The sequence below is a fragment of the Anas platyrhynchos genome, chromosome 37 (assembly GCF_047663525.1).
Source record: "Anas platyrhynchos isolate ZD024472 breed Pekin duck chromosome 37, IASCAAS_PekinDuck_T2T, whole genome shotgun sequence".
Lineage (NCBI taxonomy): Eukaryota > Metazoa > Chordata > Aves > Anseriformes > Anatidae > Anas > Anas platyrhynchos.
In genome coordinates this window covers 3,675,118-3,690,259 of record NC_092625.1, presented here as the reverse complement: position 1 = coordinate 3,690,259, position 15,142 = coordinate 3,675,118, and the positions used below count along the sequence as shown (strand labels likewise).

General features: G+C 70.4%; 1 protein-coding gene across 5 annotated transcripts; it reads left to right on the top strand.

Moving 5' to 3' along the window:
* The first annotated feature begins 2,171 nt into the window (after window positions 1-2,171).
* ZBTB4 (zinc finger and BTB domain containing 4) lies at window positions 2,172-14,924 on the top strand. Of its 5 annotated transcripts, XR_011806235.1 has the most exons (6): window positions 2,172-2,297; window positions 4,823-4,927; window positions 6,029-6,096; window positions 9,712-13,951; window positions 14,070-14,122; window positions 14,174-14,924. XR_011806235.1 is itself a non-coding variant. In XM_072032230.1 (4 exons), exon 4 carries the CDS (start codon window positions 9,727-9,729, stop codon window positions 12,751-12,753), a length of 3,027 nt encoding a protein of 1,008 aa, XP_071888331.1. In that variant the 5' UTR covers window positions 2,172-2,297; window positions 4,823-4,927; window positions 6,029-6,096; window positions 9,712-9,726; the 3' UTR covers window positions 12,754-14,924. The 5 variants fall into 5 exon arrangements, 2 of the variants coding, with proteins under 2 accessions (XP_071888331.1, XP_071888332.1); XR_011806234.1 differs by having other exon boundaries at window positions 14,070-14,924; XR_011806233.1 differs by having other exon boundaries at window positions 9,712-14,122.
* Window positions 14,925-15,142: the final 218 nt, after the last annotated feature.

Here is a 15,142-nt window from a genome sequence, read left to right as displayed (position 1 = left end):
GGGGGGAGGGACAGGAGGGGGGGTTGGGGTGGGAGGAGGGGTTTTAGGGGCAGGGAGAGGGGGATTTTAGGGGCAGGAGGGGGGATTTGGGGTCAGGAGGGGGGATTTGGGGTCAGGAGGGGGGATGTAGGGGAACAGTGGGGCAGTTCAGGGGAACAAGGAGTAATTGTAGGGTCAGGAGGGGAAGAGGGGGGGCTGGGGGCAGGGAGGGGGGTTTTAGGGACAGGAGGGGGATTTAGGGACAGGAGGGGGGGGTAGGGTCAGGGAAAGGGGGGACTCAGGGGGTCAGGAGGGATTTGGGGGCGGTTGGGGGGAGCAGGAAGGGTTTGAGGCAGGAAGAGGGGTTTGGGGGGGCAGAGGGGGGGAGGATTTGAGGAGAAACGGGGGAGAAATGGGGATTTAGGGGAAGAGCGGGGGGGATTTGGGGAGAAATGGAGGGGATTTGGGGAGAAATGGGGGGATTTGGGGAGAAATGGGGGGATTTGGGGAGAAATGGGTGTTTAGGGGAAGAGTGGGGGCATTTAGGGGGAGATGAGGGAGGGCTGGGGGGGCTTTAGGGGCGTCCCATGGGGGGGATCCGAGCCCCCCCCCCCCATCCCCAGTGGGACACGGGGACGAGCAGGGGGACAGCGCCCTGCCATGGCCCCACGGGGCCCCAGTTGTCCCCAGTTCCCCCCCCCCAGTGTCCCCAGTTCCCCCCCAGTTCCCCCCCATGCCCCCTGTCCCCCGGTGCCGTCCCCTGGCACCCCGCTGCCCCCCAGTCGTGTCCCCCCCCCACAAACTGGTGACCTCAGGCGTGCCCAGTTAGGCCCTCGCCCCCCAGTTGTCCCCCCCCAGTTACGCCCCCAGTTACCTCCAGTTGCCCCCTCCAGTTGTGCCCCCAGCTGTGTCTCTCCCTCCCAGTTGTTCCCAGTTAAAATCCATTCTGCCCCCCACTTATCCCCAGTTGTCCCCTCCCAGTTATGCTCCCAGTTATCCCCAGTTGACTCCAGTGGTGTCCCTCCCCCTCCCAGTTATTCCCAGTTGTCCCCCCAATTATTCCCAGTTGTGCCTTGCCAGTTACCCCCCTTGTCCCCAGTTGTTCCCAGTTCCCCCCCCGTTATCCCCTCCCAGTTGTGCCCCTTCCCCCCAGTTATCCCCAGTCGTCCCCTCCCGTTTATTCCCAGTTACCCCCAGTTGTTCCCAGTTGTCCCTCCCAGTTAAGCTCCCAGTTATGCCAGTTACCCCCAGCTGTCCCCCACCGTACTCCCCAGTTCCCCCCAGTTCCCCTGGTTGTCCCCCCCAGTTATCCCCAGTTGTCCCCCCCAGTTATGCTCCCAGTTGTCCCCAGTTAGCCCCAGTTGTCCCCCCGGTTATTCCCAGTTCTCCCCCCAGTTACCCCAGTTGCTCCCCCAGTTATACTCCCAGTTATCCCCAGTTACCCCCAGTTGTCCCCCCAATTATTACCAATTTTGCCCCCCCAGTCACGCTCCCAGTTACCCCAGTTCTTCCCAGTTCTCCCCCCAGTTACCCCAGCTGTCCCCAGCTGTCCCCCCCAGTTATGCTCCCAGTTACCCCAGTTGTCCCCCCCAGTTATCCCCCGTTCTCCCCCCAGTTGTCCCAGTTATTCCCAGTTCCCCCCCCAGTCCCCCAGTTCTCCCCAGTTCCCCCCCAGTTACTCCCAGTTGTCCCCCCAGTTATTCCCAGTGTTGCCCCCCCAGTCATGCTCCCAGTTACCCCAGTTGTGCCCAGTTCCCCCCCCAGTTATCCCAGTTGTCCCCCCCAGTTGTGCCCAGTTCCCCCCCAGTTATCCCAGTTGTCCCTCCCAGTTCTGCCCAGTTCCCCCCAGTTACCCCAGTTGTCCCCCCCAGTTATGCTCCCAGTTCTCCCAGTTCCCCCCCCAGTTCTCCCCATCTCCCCCCCAGTTCTGCCCAGTTCCCCCCCCAAGTTATCCCAGTTGTCCCCCCCAGTTCTGCCCAGTTCCCCCCCCAGTTCTCCCCATCTCCCCCCCCAGTTCTCCCAGTCCCCCCCCATCTCCCCCCCAGCCCCCCCCATCTCCCCCCACCCCCCCCCAAATCCCCCCCACCCCCTCCTCCCCGTGCCCCCCCCCGCCGGGCGCCCCCTCCCCTCTCGCTCCCGCCCCCGGCCCCGTCCCCCCGTGCCCCCCCCGTAGCGGGGCGGGGGGGTCCTGGCGCCCGCCGGGCCCAGCGCCGCCGCCTCCATCTTGCGCCGCCGCCGCCGCCGCCGCCACGGGGACCGGCCCCGGGCCCCCCCCCCGCGCCCCCCCGGCCTCCGGGACCCCCCCGCCGCCGCCCCCGGTAACGGCACCGCCGCCCCCGACCCCGGGACCCCCCCCCCCTCCGCGCCCCCCGCTCCCGGGACTCGCGGCCCCGGCGCCCCCCCCCCCCCCCCCCCCCCCCCACAACGCCACCAGCGGGAGCCGGGACCCCCCCACACCGGGACCCCCCCCCCTGCGACCCCCGGGACCCCCCCGGTGTGGGGGGGGAAGGGGGCGGGGCGGGAGGGGGGCGGGGGGTGCGTAGGGGGGGTTTGGGGGGGGGGCGTGCACGGGGTGGGCGTGCAAAGGGTGGGTGAGTGTGCAAGGGGGGGCGTGCAAGGGGGGGGCACGTGCAGGTGTGTGTCCGGCTGGAGTTGAGTGTGCAAGGGGGGTGCGGGGGTGCAAGGGGTGTGCACGGGGGTGTGCAAGGGGGGGGTGTGCAAGTGCGGGGGTGTGCAAGGGGTGGGCGTGCATCCGTGGGGGTGTGCGTGCAGGTGTGCGCCCGCCTCTGGTTGTGCGTGCAAGGGGGGTGTGGTTGTGCAGGGGGGGTGTTTGGGTGTGCGAGGGGGACCGTGCGGTGTGCAAGAGGTGTGCGGGTGTGCAAGGGCTGGGGGTGCGTGCAGGTGTGGGGGTGTGCAAGGGGTGGGTGTGCGCCCGTGCGGGTGTGCGTGCAGGTGTGCGTCCGTCTGGGGGTGTGCGTGCAAGGGGCGTGGGGGGGTGTGTCCGTGGGGGGTGCGCGTGCAAGGGGTGAGCGTGTCTGGCCGTGGGGGTGTGCGTGCAGGTGTGTGTCCGCGTGTGGTTGTGTCACCGATCCGTGCGGTTGGGCATCTCCGTGGCTGAGTGTGCAAGGGGGGCGTGCGAGTGTCTGTGCACGCTTGTAGCGTGCCCGTGGTTGTGTATCTGGGTGCGGGGGCGTGTGCGGGTGTGAGTCCGGGTGTAGTTGTGTGTCCGTGCGCGGTTGTGTCGTGCGTCCCCGTGGTTGTGTGTCCGTGCGGGTGGGCGTGCAAGGGGTGTGCACCCTCGTGCGTGTGTCCGCGTGCAACCGTGCCCCGTGCTCACGTGCGGCTGTGTCCCGTGTCGGTGTGGTTGTGCGGGGGGTGCGTGCGGGTGTGCATCTACAAGTGGGTGTGTCACACGCCTGTATCTGATGGTGCATCCGCACGTGCTTGTGCGTTCACGCGCAGCTGTGCTGAGTGTGCACGTCTCCGTGCGGTTGTGCACCCGCGTGCTCGTGTTGCACGGCTGTGTGTGGCTGTGCACCTCCGTGCGGTTGTTGCACGCCCACGTGCAATCCCTCCTGTGCTTGTGTCATGCATCGGTGTGCAGTTGTGCATCCGCGTGTGGCACTCGTGTGCGGTTGCACGTGCAGGTGTGCGTGCAAAAGAGCTGCTGCGCGTGATCCCGCGTGCACGCGTCGTGCGTGGTCGTGCATCCCCGTGTGGGTGTGCACCCACGTGCAATCGTCACGCGTCCACGCCTGGGTGCGGTTGTGCACCCACGGACATTTGCACAACCACGTGCAAGTGTGTCTCGCGGTTGTGCTTGTGTGTGGGTGTGCGTCCGCGTGTGGTTGTGTGCACCGTGTCCGCGTGTGCATCTGCTGCACACGCGTGTGGCAGCGCACACGTTGGTGTGTGGTTGTGCCCCGTGTGATTCTGCACGAGGCTGTAGGCCCGTGTGCACGCGCTTGTGCCTGAGTGTGACGTGCTTGCACGCCCACCCCCCGCTGTGGCCTCACGGGCACCCGTGGGTGCTCAAGGTCAGGGCCGTGCACGCTGGTCGGAGGGGCGTGAGTGTGCACGAGCGTGTGGGGGTTGTGCACCTGCGTGTGAGCACTGCGTGTGCATGGCTTGTGCACGTTGTGTGTGTGTGTGTGTGCAGCGTGTTTGGGCGTGCAACGGCTGGGGGGGGGGGGGGTGCATCCTGTGCAACCCCCTGTGTGCTGTGGGCGTGCATTGCACGTGAGTGTGCGCCGTGTGTGTGTGTGTGTGCGTGCTGTGGGTGTGCACTGTGAGTGTGCACTGTGAGTGTGCACAGTGCGGGTGTGCAAACCGCAGGCGTGCACTGCGCGTGTTGTCCACGCTCGTGCTGTTTGCACGCCCACCCTGCGTGCATCCGCTGCAGGTGCCGTGTGCGTGCACGCTCGGGGTGCTGTGCGCACACTGTGGGTGTGCAACGGGTGTGCACAGCACGCGGGTGCACTCGGGGTGTGGAGTGTGCAAACGCCGCGTGTGCAACACAACGCCGGGGGCTGCGTGGGTGTGCACGGTGGGTGTGCAACCCCCCCCCCAGCAGCTCTTGCACACGCGCGTGCACGGTGTGGCCGTGCCCCTCCCCCCCTTGCACGCCCCCCCGCCCCCCCCCGCTCCCCCCCCCCCCCTTGCACACGCGCGTGCCCCCGGCGGCTGCTGCGTCACCGGGGCCTAAGGGGCGGGGGCGGGGCCGGGAGCTCTCCGCGCGCCCCCGCCCCCCCCTGCGCGCCCCCGCGCGCGCCCCCGCGCCTCCTCGTGCCCGCGCGCGCCCCCCCCCCCCCGTGACGCCCCCTCCCCTTCCCCCCCCCTTTAGGTCGCCGCCTGCCCCTTTAAGACCCCCCCCACCCTGCCCGAGGGGGGCGGCGCTTCGGAAGGGGGCCCCGTGACGTCACGCCCAGCCCGGCCAATGAGCAGCCAGGTGAGCCCCGCCGCGCCCCGCTCCGCGCTCCCTGATTGGGCGGCGGGGCGGGGCGGGGGGGGCGGGGCCGGGCCCGCCGCGCGCTCGCTGATTGGCGGCGGGCCGTTGCCATGGGAACGGAGCCGCCCCGCCCCCTCCCCCCCCCCCCCCCCCCGGAGGCGCCGTTGCCGCGGTTGACGCGCGGGGACCCCCGGCCGCGGATGGAGGTGGGGGGGGGGGGGGGGGAGCGGGGGGGGGGAGGGAGGGGGGGAGGGGGGGGCGGTCTCCATGGCAACCCCGCTGCTCCCCCTCCCCCCCCCCCCGTGGGCTCCGCGCGGCTCTTCCGGTTCCGGGGGGGGGGGGCGCGGGGTCCTCCTCACCCCCCCCCTCCCCTCCCCGCCCCTCCCCTCCCCCCCGTGTGACGTCACTCCCCGGGATGACGTCACGCCGCCACGGCCACGCCCCCTCCTGCCCCGGGGCTTCCGGTCAGCGCGGGGCGGTGACGTCATCCCCGTTGTGATGTCACCCGCGGTCATGACGTCATCCTCAGTTGTGACGTCATCACCAGCAGTGATGTCACCCCCGGGCGTGACGTCACCGTGCTTGTGACATCGCCCACGGTTGTGACGTCATCCCCGTCGTGACGTCACCCCCAGCCGTGGTGCCAGCCCTGGTTGTGACGTCATCCGTGGTTGTGACGTCACGCTCAGTTGTGACGTCATCGCCAGTTGTGACGTCACCTCTGGTCGTGACGTCACCTGCTGTCGTGACATCACCCCCTGGTCGTGACGTCACCCCAGTCATGACGTCACCGTTGGTTGTGACGTCATCCATGGTTGTGACGTCACCCCAGTCATGACGTCACCCCCGGTAGTGATGTCACCCCCGTTGTGACGTCACCCCGTTGTGCCACCCCCGCTCACGCCACCAGATGGGGACTGGGGGCCACTGGGTCCCAACTGGTGGCCCCCAAATCCCACGGGCTCCGTCCCTCCGCCCCCGTGACCCCCCCGTGACCCCCCCATGACCCCCCCGTGACCCCCCGTGACCCCCTGTGACCCCCCCGTGACCCCTCCCCCATCCCCCCCGTCCCGGTGCCCCCCTGACGCGGTGTCCCCGCAGCACGCCGTGACCCCGGCCGTGACCCCCCCGGAGCAGCAGCGCCCGGTCCATGAGGCCTCCGCTCACAGGTAGGGCCCCCCCCGTCACCATGGCAACCCCCCCCAGCATGGGGGTGTCACCTGTGGGGTGCAGGGCCCAGGCCCTGGGGGGGCTGTGGGGTACGGGGACAGGACCCACGGCGCTATGGGGCACGGGGAGCAGGTCCCATAACGCTATGGGGCCGGATCCCTCAGTGCTATGGGGCACGGGGAGCAGATCCTATAAAACTATGGGGCACAGAACCAGATCCCATAGCGCTATGGGGCATGGGGACAAGATCCTACAGCGCCATGGGGCATGGGGACCAGATCCCATAGCGCTATGGGGCACGGAACTGGATCCCGTGGCACCACAGGGCACAGAACCGGATCCCATAGCAGTACAGGGCACGGGGACCAGATCCCATAGGCGCTATGGGGCTGGATCCCGCAGTGCTATGGGGCATAGAGACCAGATCCCACAGCGCTGTGGGGCACGGGGACCAGATCCCATAGCACTATGGGGCACAGAACTGGATCCCATGGCACCATAGGGTACAGAACTGGATCCCCATAGCAGTACAGGGCACGGGGACCAGATCCCATAGCGCTATGGGGCAGGGACCTGGATCCCGCGGGGCCGGATCCTGCCCCGGGCGGGTGCTGGCCCCGGGCCCAGGCGGGCGAGCGGCCAAAGCGGCTCCGGCTCCGTCGGCACAGGGGGGGGGGGGCCGGGATCCGGCCGCTGCGCACGTCCGGGATCTCCTGGGATCGGGGGGGGCCGTGCCCCGCACCAGGTAGGGCCGCACCCCACTCCCCACCCCCTGCCCCCACCCCCCACCGGATCCCCCGGGATCCCTCGGGCGGGGGCCGGATCGCGGCGGGGGTGGGATGGGGGCGCGGATCCCAGGATCCACAGGGTTGGATCTTGGGAGCTGGGATGGAGCTGGGATCCGCTGGGATCTGCTGGATCCCACCTCCGGGATCTGCTGGGACCCGTGGGGCAGCGGAGAGGGGATCTCCTGGGATCTGTGGGGCTCAGGCCTTGGCGTGGGGAGGGTGCTGGATCCCCTGGGATCTGTGGGGCTGGATCCGAGCTCTGGGATCTGCTGGGATCTGTGGGGCCAGATCCTCCCCGCAGCAGGGAGGGGATCTCCCAGGATCTGTGGGGCTCAGGAGTTGATGTGGGGCAGCTGCTGGATCCCCTGGGATCTGTGGGGCTGGATCTGAGCTCTGGGATCTGCTGGGATCTGTGGGGCTGGATCCTCATGGCAGCAGAGAGGGGATCTCCCGGGATCTATAGGGCTTGGATGTTGGCGTGGGGCGGGTGCTGGATCCCCTGGGATCTATAGGGCAGGATCCAAGGTCTGGGGATCTGCTGGGACCTGTGGGGCTGGATCTTTATGTCAGCAGGGAGGGGATCTTCTGGGATCAGTGGGGCTCAGGCCTTGGCGTGGGGTGGATGCTGGATCCCCTGGGATCTGTGGGGCTGGATCACTGCCGGTGTGGATCTGGGATCTCCTGGGGATCTCCTGGGCTCCGTGGGGCTGGACCTTGGTGGGAGCGGGTCCTGGATCTCCTGGGATCCCCGGGGCTGGGGGGGGTCCTTGGGGATGTGTCCGGGATTGCCTCGGGCTGGGGATCTGCTCAGGGGAGCTGGGATCTGCAGGGATCTGCTGGGATCTCTGGGGATCTGCTGGGATCAGTGGGAATCTGCAGGGATCCGCGGGGATCTGCGGGGCTGCCCCGGCTGCAGCACAGCCGGGATCCTGGGGGGGCAGCGGGGCCGGATCCCAGCTGGTGCTTTGGGATCCACTGGGATCCAGGGATCGGGGGGGGGAGGATCCCCATGGCTTTGGGGTCTGGGAGTTGGGGGGAGGGGGGATCATGGGGCTGGGGGGGGCGCTGGGGATCCCATTGACCCTGGGGGGATCCCGGGGGATCTTGGGGGGATCTTGGGGGGATCCCAGGGCCCAGTGGGGCAGAGTAGGGGATGATGGGGGGGGGGGCAGCCTGGGGGGGGTCCTGGGTGGATGTGGGGCAGGAAGGGGGGGCTCAGGGGGTGGGATGGGGGCCCCGCGGGTTGGGGGGCAGGACGGGGGTCGTGTGGGGGGTGGGGGGCAGAGCTGGGGGGCCTGGGAGGCTCTGTGGGGTGTGGGGCAGGACGGGGGGGGGGCACATGGGGCTGGGGGGCGCTGGGGGGCAGCCCTGGGGATGGTGGTGCCGTGGGGGTGAGCTGTGGGGCAGGCTGTGGGGCAGGCTATAGGGCAGGCTATAGGGGCAGGCTATAGGGTAGGTTATAGGGTAGGATATAGGGGCAGGCTGTGGGGCAGGCTATAGGGCAGGCCGTGGGGCAGCCCCGGTGCCGTGAACGAGGCCGTGGGTCGCAGCATCGCTCGTGCCGCGGGTGATGCCGTGGGGCAGCCCCAGCGCCGTGGGTCGCGCTGTGGGGCACGCCGTGGGGCACGCTGTGGGGCACGCTGTGGGGTCGTGCCGTGGGTCGGCGGCGCGGCGGCTCCGCAGCCATTTTAGCCGGCGGCCGGGGAGGCCCGGACGCAAAATGCTCCTTGGAGCCGCGGGGGGGGGGGACGGGGACGGGGATGGGGACGGGGGGGGGCCGGGACACGCTGTGGGGCCGGGACTGGCAGCCCCACAGCGGGGGGGGGATGGGGGGGGGATGGGGGGACGGGACCCCCGGCCGTGTGGTGTGGGGAGAGCCTGACCCACGGCATGGGGGGGGGGGCGGGGAGAGGGTGGGGGGGAGTGGGGGCAAGGGGGGGTGATCTGTGGGGCTGGGGGACCCCAAAATGTGGGGCTGGGGGACCCCAAGGTGTGGGGCTGGGGGCTTCAGTCCATGGGGCTGGGGACCCCCATTTTGGGGGGCTGATGGGGTCCCAATCTAACAAGTGTCGATCCGTGGGGCTTCGTGGGGGGCCCTGGGTGTCCCCAAAACGGGGACCCCAACGTCTGAGCACCCCACCAGAGGGGACCCCGATATCCAGGCACCCCAAACGGGGGGGTCCCCGGTATCTGCTCACCCCCATGGAGGTCCCCGGGAGTCCCCAAAGCAGGGACCCCAACATCTGAGCCCCCCCCCAGGAGGGGATACCCCGACATCTGAGCCCCCTTTTAGGGGTTCCCCAATCTCTGAGCCCCTTCTAGAGGGGACCCCAACATCTGAGCCCATTCTAGGGGGGACCCTGACAGCTGAGCCCCCCTTTTAGGGGGTTCCCCAATCTCTGAGCCCCCCAATAGAAGGAACCCCAACCTCTGAGCTCCTTTTAGGGGTTCCCCCACATCTAAGCCCCTTTTGGGGGGGTTCCCCAACCTCTGAGCCCCTTCTGGGGGTCCCCCAACTCCTGATCCCCTTCTGGGGGTTCCCCAATATCTGAGCCCCTTTTAGGGGTCCCCCAACCTTTGAGCTCCTTTTAGGGGTTCCCCCACATCTAAGCCCCTTTTAGGGGTCCCCGAACTCCTGATCCCCTTCTGGGGGGGGTTCCCCAAAATCTGATCCCCTTCTGGGGGTCCCCCAATATCTGAGCCCCTTTTAGGGGTTCCCCAACCCATGATCCCCTTCTGGGGGATCCCCCAATCCCTGAGCCCCTTCTGGGGGGGTTTCCCCGTCCCCCAGCGGTGGGGGTCCCTGACGCGTTTCCCCCCCCCCAGGTGCGCGCCGCGGGGATGGCTCCGGTCGTGGAGGTGTCGGACGCGGGGCACAGCCGGGCGCTGCTGCTGGAGCTGAACGAGCAGCGGCTGCGGGGGCAGTTCTGTGACGTGACCATCATCGCCGGCGACGCCAAATTCCGCGCCCACCAGAACGTCCTGGCCGCCTCCAGCCCCTTCTTCAGGCAGGCGCTGGCCGAGGCCCCCCGGGCGCCCTCCCAGGTGCTGGAGCTGCCGGGGGTGCAGGCGGGGGTCCTGGCCGACGTCCTCAACTTCATCTACAACGCCCGCCTGGCCGTGCCCTCGCCCGCCGCCGCCCGCGAGCTGGGCGCCGTGGGGCGCCGCCTCGGCATCCCCTGCCTGCAGGGCCTGGAGGCCGGGGGCCCCCCTCCCCGCGACATGAACGGCTCCTGGAGCCCCCCGGCCTCCGGCAAGGCCACGGAGGCGCGGGTGGCGCCGGTGGCCCCCGTGGATCTCACCTGCCCCGGGAGGCCGGGAGAGGCGGCGGCGGCCGAAGCGGCCTCGCTCGAACCCACGGCGGTGCTGGTGGCGCCGCCTCCACCTCCTCCTCCTCCTCCTCCTCCTCCTCCTCCTCCTCCACCACCGGTCCCGCCGGCACCGCCACGATCGCCGGCGCTGTGCTGCGGGCTGTGCGGCCGGGCCTTCGGCACGGCGGCGGCGCTGGGGCTGCACAGCAAGCTGCACCGCGGCCGCCGCGGCCTCGCCTGCCGCCACTGCGGCAAGAGCTTCATCCACATCAAGCGCCTGCAGACCCACGAGGTGCTCTGCAAGGACGGCACCGACGGCACCGCCACCGCCGCCGCCACCACCACGTCGCCACCGCCACCCCCACCGGTGGCACCGCCACCGCCGCCGCCGCCGCCGCGGCCGCCCGGCAAGAAGGCGCTGCTGCTGCGGCACCGCGCGCTGGAGCTGTCGCCGGAGCAGGAGCACGTGGTGAAGGTGGTGGACGGGCACGTGGTGTACCTGTGCGCCGTGTGCCAGCGCTCCTACATGACGCTGTCCAGCCTCAAGCGGCACGCCAACGTCCACTCGTGGCGCCGCAAGTACCCGTGCCGCTACTGCGACAAGGTCTTCGCGCTGGCCGAGTACCGCACCAAGCACGAGGTGTGGCACACCGGCGAGCGCCGCTACCAGTGCATCTTCTGCTGGGAGACCTTCGTCACCTACTACAACCTCAAGACGCACCAGAAGGCCTTCCACGGCATCAGCCCCGGCCTCATCTCCTCCGAGAAGACGCCCAACGGCGGCTACAAGCCCAAGCTCAACGCCCTCAAGCTCTACCGCCTGCTGCCCATGCGCTCGCACAAGCGGCCCTACAAGACCTACAGCCAGGGGCTGGTGCCCGACGGCCTCCTCCTGCCCGCCCCGGCGCCCGCCGAGCCCCCGCCGCCGCCCCCCGCCGCCGCCGACTTCCCAGTGCCGCGGCCGGAGCCGGCATCGGTCATCGCCTACGGCCGGCCCTCGGCCTCCGTCATCGTGCACAGCGGCCCCGCTGCCACCGCCGCCTCCGTCATCGCCTACAACGGCAGTGCCACCACCGCCCCGCCGGCCCCCACGCCGCCGCCGGTAGTGCCGCCGGCCAAGCCGATGAAGAAGCAGGTGCTGCGGGATTACATCGAGGCCCAGCGGGCTGCCGGGGAGGGGGCGGCACCCAGCACCGACCCCGCCACGCGCGGTGCCGGCGCTACCGGCGGCTCTACCGGCGGCGGTACTGGCGGCGGCGGCAGCCGCACCATGACGTACGTGGCCAAGCCGGCCTACGTGGGCACGGCGGGCGAGGGCCGCGCGGCGCCGCTCTGCCAGATCACCGTGCGCATCGGCGAGGAGGCCATCGTCAAGCGCCGCATCTCCGAGACCGACCTGCGGCCGCAGCCCCCCGCCGGCACCGCCGCCACCACCGCGCAGCCGCCACCGCCACCACCACCAACAACCACCCCCAGCTCCCGGCCCCGTCCCGGCCCCGCCGCCCGGCCGCGGGACAGCGGCGAGGAGGAGGCGAGCGACGCCGAGGACCGGCTGTGGCGGCCCTACTACACCTACAAGCCCAAGCGCAAGGCCGGCGGGGCGGGCGGCGCCGTGCCCAAGGCCAAGAAGGCGCGGTGGCGCCGCAAGCTGCGCGCCCTGCGCTGGGCACCGCGCGGCGAGCCCGACGAGGCCGAGGCCGGGACCGCGGCGGGGACGCGGGCGCGGGCGGGCGGCGGGGAGTGGAAGCACCGCTGCGGGGTGTGCGGGAAGCCCTTCAGCGCCCTGCGCAAGCTGCGCAAGCACGAGCGGGGCCACGAGGCCGCGGCGGTGGCGGCGGCGGCGGTGCCGGCGGTGGTCCCGGCGCCCCCCCGGGTGGGCCGGCGCCCCTCGCTGCGCTTCGCCTGCGGGCACTGCGCCAAGGTGTGCAAGACGGCGGCGGCGCTCAGCCGGCACGCCAAGCGCCACCAGGCCCCCCCGGCACCGCCGTCGCCCCCCCCGCCGCCCCCCCCGCCGCCCCCACCGCCACCGCCGCCCACCGTCATCGCCTACAGCACCGCCGCCACCGCCGCCATCAAGGAGGAGGCCGAGCCCCACGCCCCCCCCAGCCCCGCCGCCCCCACCCCGGCCCCCCCCGAGCCCCCCGCGCCCCCCACCGCCGCCCCCAAGCCCCCCACGCCGCCACCACCGCCGCCAGGCCCCAGTGGGGGGCAGGAGCCGGGGGTCCCGCCGCAGGAGCACCCCCTGGCCCTGCTGGGGGGGGGTAAGCGGGGGGGGGGCACCGCCACCACCACCACCACCGCCCCCCCCCGGCCCCCCGCTGCCTTCTCCCTGCCCTATTGCCCCCCCCGGCTGGTGGCCGCCTACCCCTACCCCTTCCCCCTGCCCCTGGCGCTCAGCGTGGTGCTCCCCGAGGCCGAGGCCTTTTTGGGGGGCGGGGGGGGCGCTGGGGGCGGGGGGGGGGCCGGGGGGGCGCCACCCCCACCCCCCGCCCCGGCTTTTGGGTTTCCCGGTGGGGAGGGGGCCGGGGAGCGGCCCCGTAAAGGGGGGGGGACCTGAGGGGGTGGGGGGGGGCAGGGGGGTGGAATGGGGGGGGGGGGCTGGCCCCATGTGGGGGGGGAGCCCCCCCGGAGATATTGGGGGGGTCCCTGTAGGAGGGGGGGGGGACAAGAAGCTGGGGGGGGTCCTGTAGATAATGGGGGGGGGGCAAGGAAGAGGAGGGGGCCCCAAGGATGGGGGGGGCCCTGAGGATGGGGGGGTCCTGCCCTGCACAGAGTGGGGGGGGGCAGGACAAGGGGGGCGTTTTGGGGGGTCACCCAAAGAGGGGGGGCTCCAGACCCTTAGGAAATTGGGGGGGGGGCCATAGGAGATGGGGGGGGCAGGGTGATATGGGGCTGACAATGGGGTCCCCCCCCCACAAGGACACAGGACAAGCCCCCCCCCCCCCAGGGGGGACCCCAATATCGGTGCCACAGGGACCAGTTTGGGAATGGGGGGGGGGCACTGGGAACCCCCCAGTCCCTCAGCCCCCATTCCGGGATCCCCCCCCAATGTAATGCCCCCCCCACCAAGTCTTCCCCCCCCAACAAGGGGCTCCCCCAATACGCCCCCCCCCCGAATTTTAGGGACCCCTCCTCGTTTGTAGCCCCCCTCCCCCGCAGGATTTTGCACCCTCCCCCCACAGCCCCCCAACCCCCAACGATCGGGGCCCCCCCAATAATTCAGGGCCCCCCCGGCCCCCCCCCCAAACCCTTCGCACCTTAACGGCATCGCAGCCACATTCCAGGGGCCGGGGGCGGCCTCGTGCAAAACGCGGGCGTGCAAGGGGCGGCCTCGTGCAAGGCACATCCTCGTGCAAGGCACGGCCGGGTGGTGTGTCCTCGTGCAACGCGTGGCCGTGCAAAGTGCTTCCTCGTGCAAGGCACGGCCGTGCCCCCCACCCCTCCAGCCTCCCCCCCCCCGTGCGAGGCGTCCTCGTGCAAGGCCCGTGCAAGCACCACCCTCCTGCCACGCCACGCCCCGCGCCCGGCCCCACTTTATGCAATGCGCCCTTGTGCAAGGCCCCGCTCGTGCAGCGCACGCCCACGCCCGGCTCCTCTCACACCACCCCCGGCCTCACGCGAGGGGCGACCGTGCACGAGGGCAGCGCTTGTGCAAGGCGCCGTGGGCAGAGGTGGGCCTTGTGCAAGGTGATTCCTCGTGTGAGGTGCGTCCTCGTGCAAGGTGCATCCTTGTGCATGGTGCACTCGTGTGCAAGGTGATTCCTTGTGCAAGGTGAACCCTCGTGCGTGGTGTGTCCTTGTGTGAGGTGTGTCCTCGTGCAAGGTAGCCCTTGTGCAAGGTGCATCCTTGTGCATGGTGCACTCGTGTGCAAGGTGATTCCTCGTGCACGGTGAGCGTCTTCGTGCAAGATGCGTCCTTCTGCAAGGTGAATCCTCGTGCAAGGAGCATCCTTGTGCAAGGAGCATCCTCGTGCAAGGTGAATCCTCGTGCAAGGAGCATCCTCGTGCAAGGCTCATCCTTGTGCCAGGTGAATCCTCATGCCAGACACGTCCTCGTGCAAGGAGCATCCTCACCCGAGGTGCATCCTTGTGCAAGGCACCACCTCCTCGTGCACAGCCCACCCTCGTGCAAGGCGCCTCCTCGTGTGAGCACCCCCCCCGCCCCCCCCCGTGCACCCCCGGCCGCGGCCCCCCCCTCCCGTTTGCACTTTTCGTGGCCGCGTTTGCTACTGACTGCCCCTCCCCCCGCCCCTCCCTCCTCCTGCCCCCCCCCCCCACTTCGCCCCCCCCCCGTCCCCGTCCCTGCACCCGACCGCACTTTAGGGGGGACCCGCCCGAAAAAGAAAAAAAAAAAGGCGAAACAAAGCAAAAAAGGGGAAGAGCGGACAAAAAAATGTAAAAAAATATAAAAAAGAGGCAAAAATAACGCGGGGGGGGGGGGAGGGGAAAGGAGTGGGGGGCGTGGGGACAAGGCGGGGGGGGCTCGGGGGGGGGCCGCCACCCATGGGTGCCCCCCCCCCCCCCCCCGGTGTCCCAGCGGGGTGTCCCGCGCCCCCCTCCCTCCTCCCCCCAAGCAGGGGGGTCCCCAAACGGGGTGTCCCCAAGGGGGGTGTCCCCAAGGGGGGGTCCCGGGGGGGTCCCTGCGCGGCGGTCGGTGGCGGCGGTGAGAAATGTCCACTATTTATCTGCATCAGTGAGTGTTAGACGCCAATAAACACCTAGAGCTCACCGCGCCTCGGGGGGGCTGGGGGGGGCGAGGGGACACGGGGACATCAGGGGGACATGGGGACATTGGGGGGCATCGGGGGCATGGGGGGGACAAAGGGACATAAGGGGACACGGGGGGACACGGGGGATGTTGGGACACGGGGACATCGGGGGGCGGGGGGGGCTGGGGGGACATTGGGGGACACGGGGAAATAAGGGGTCATCGGGGGTCATTGGGT

Excerpts from the sequence above, each read along its gene's own strand:
- ZBTB4 (XM_072032230.1), top strand. The coding sequence starts at position 9,727 with ATGGCTCCGGTCGTGGAGGTGTCGGACGCGGGGCACAGCCGGGCGCTG.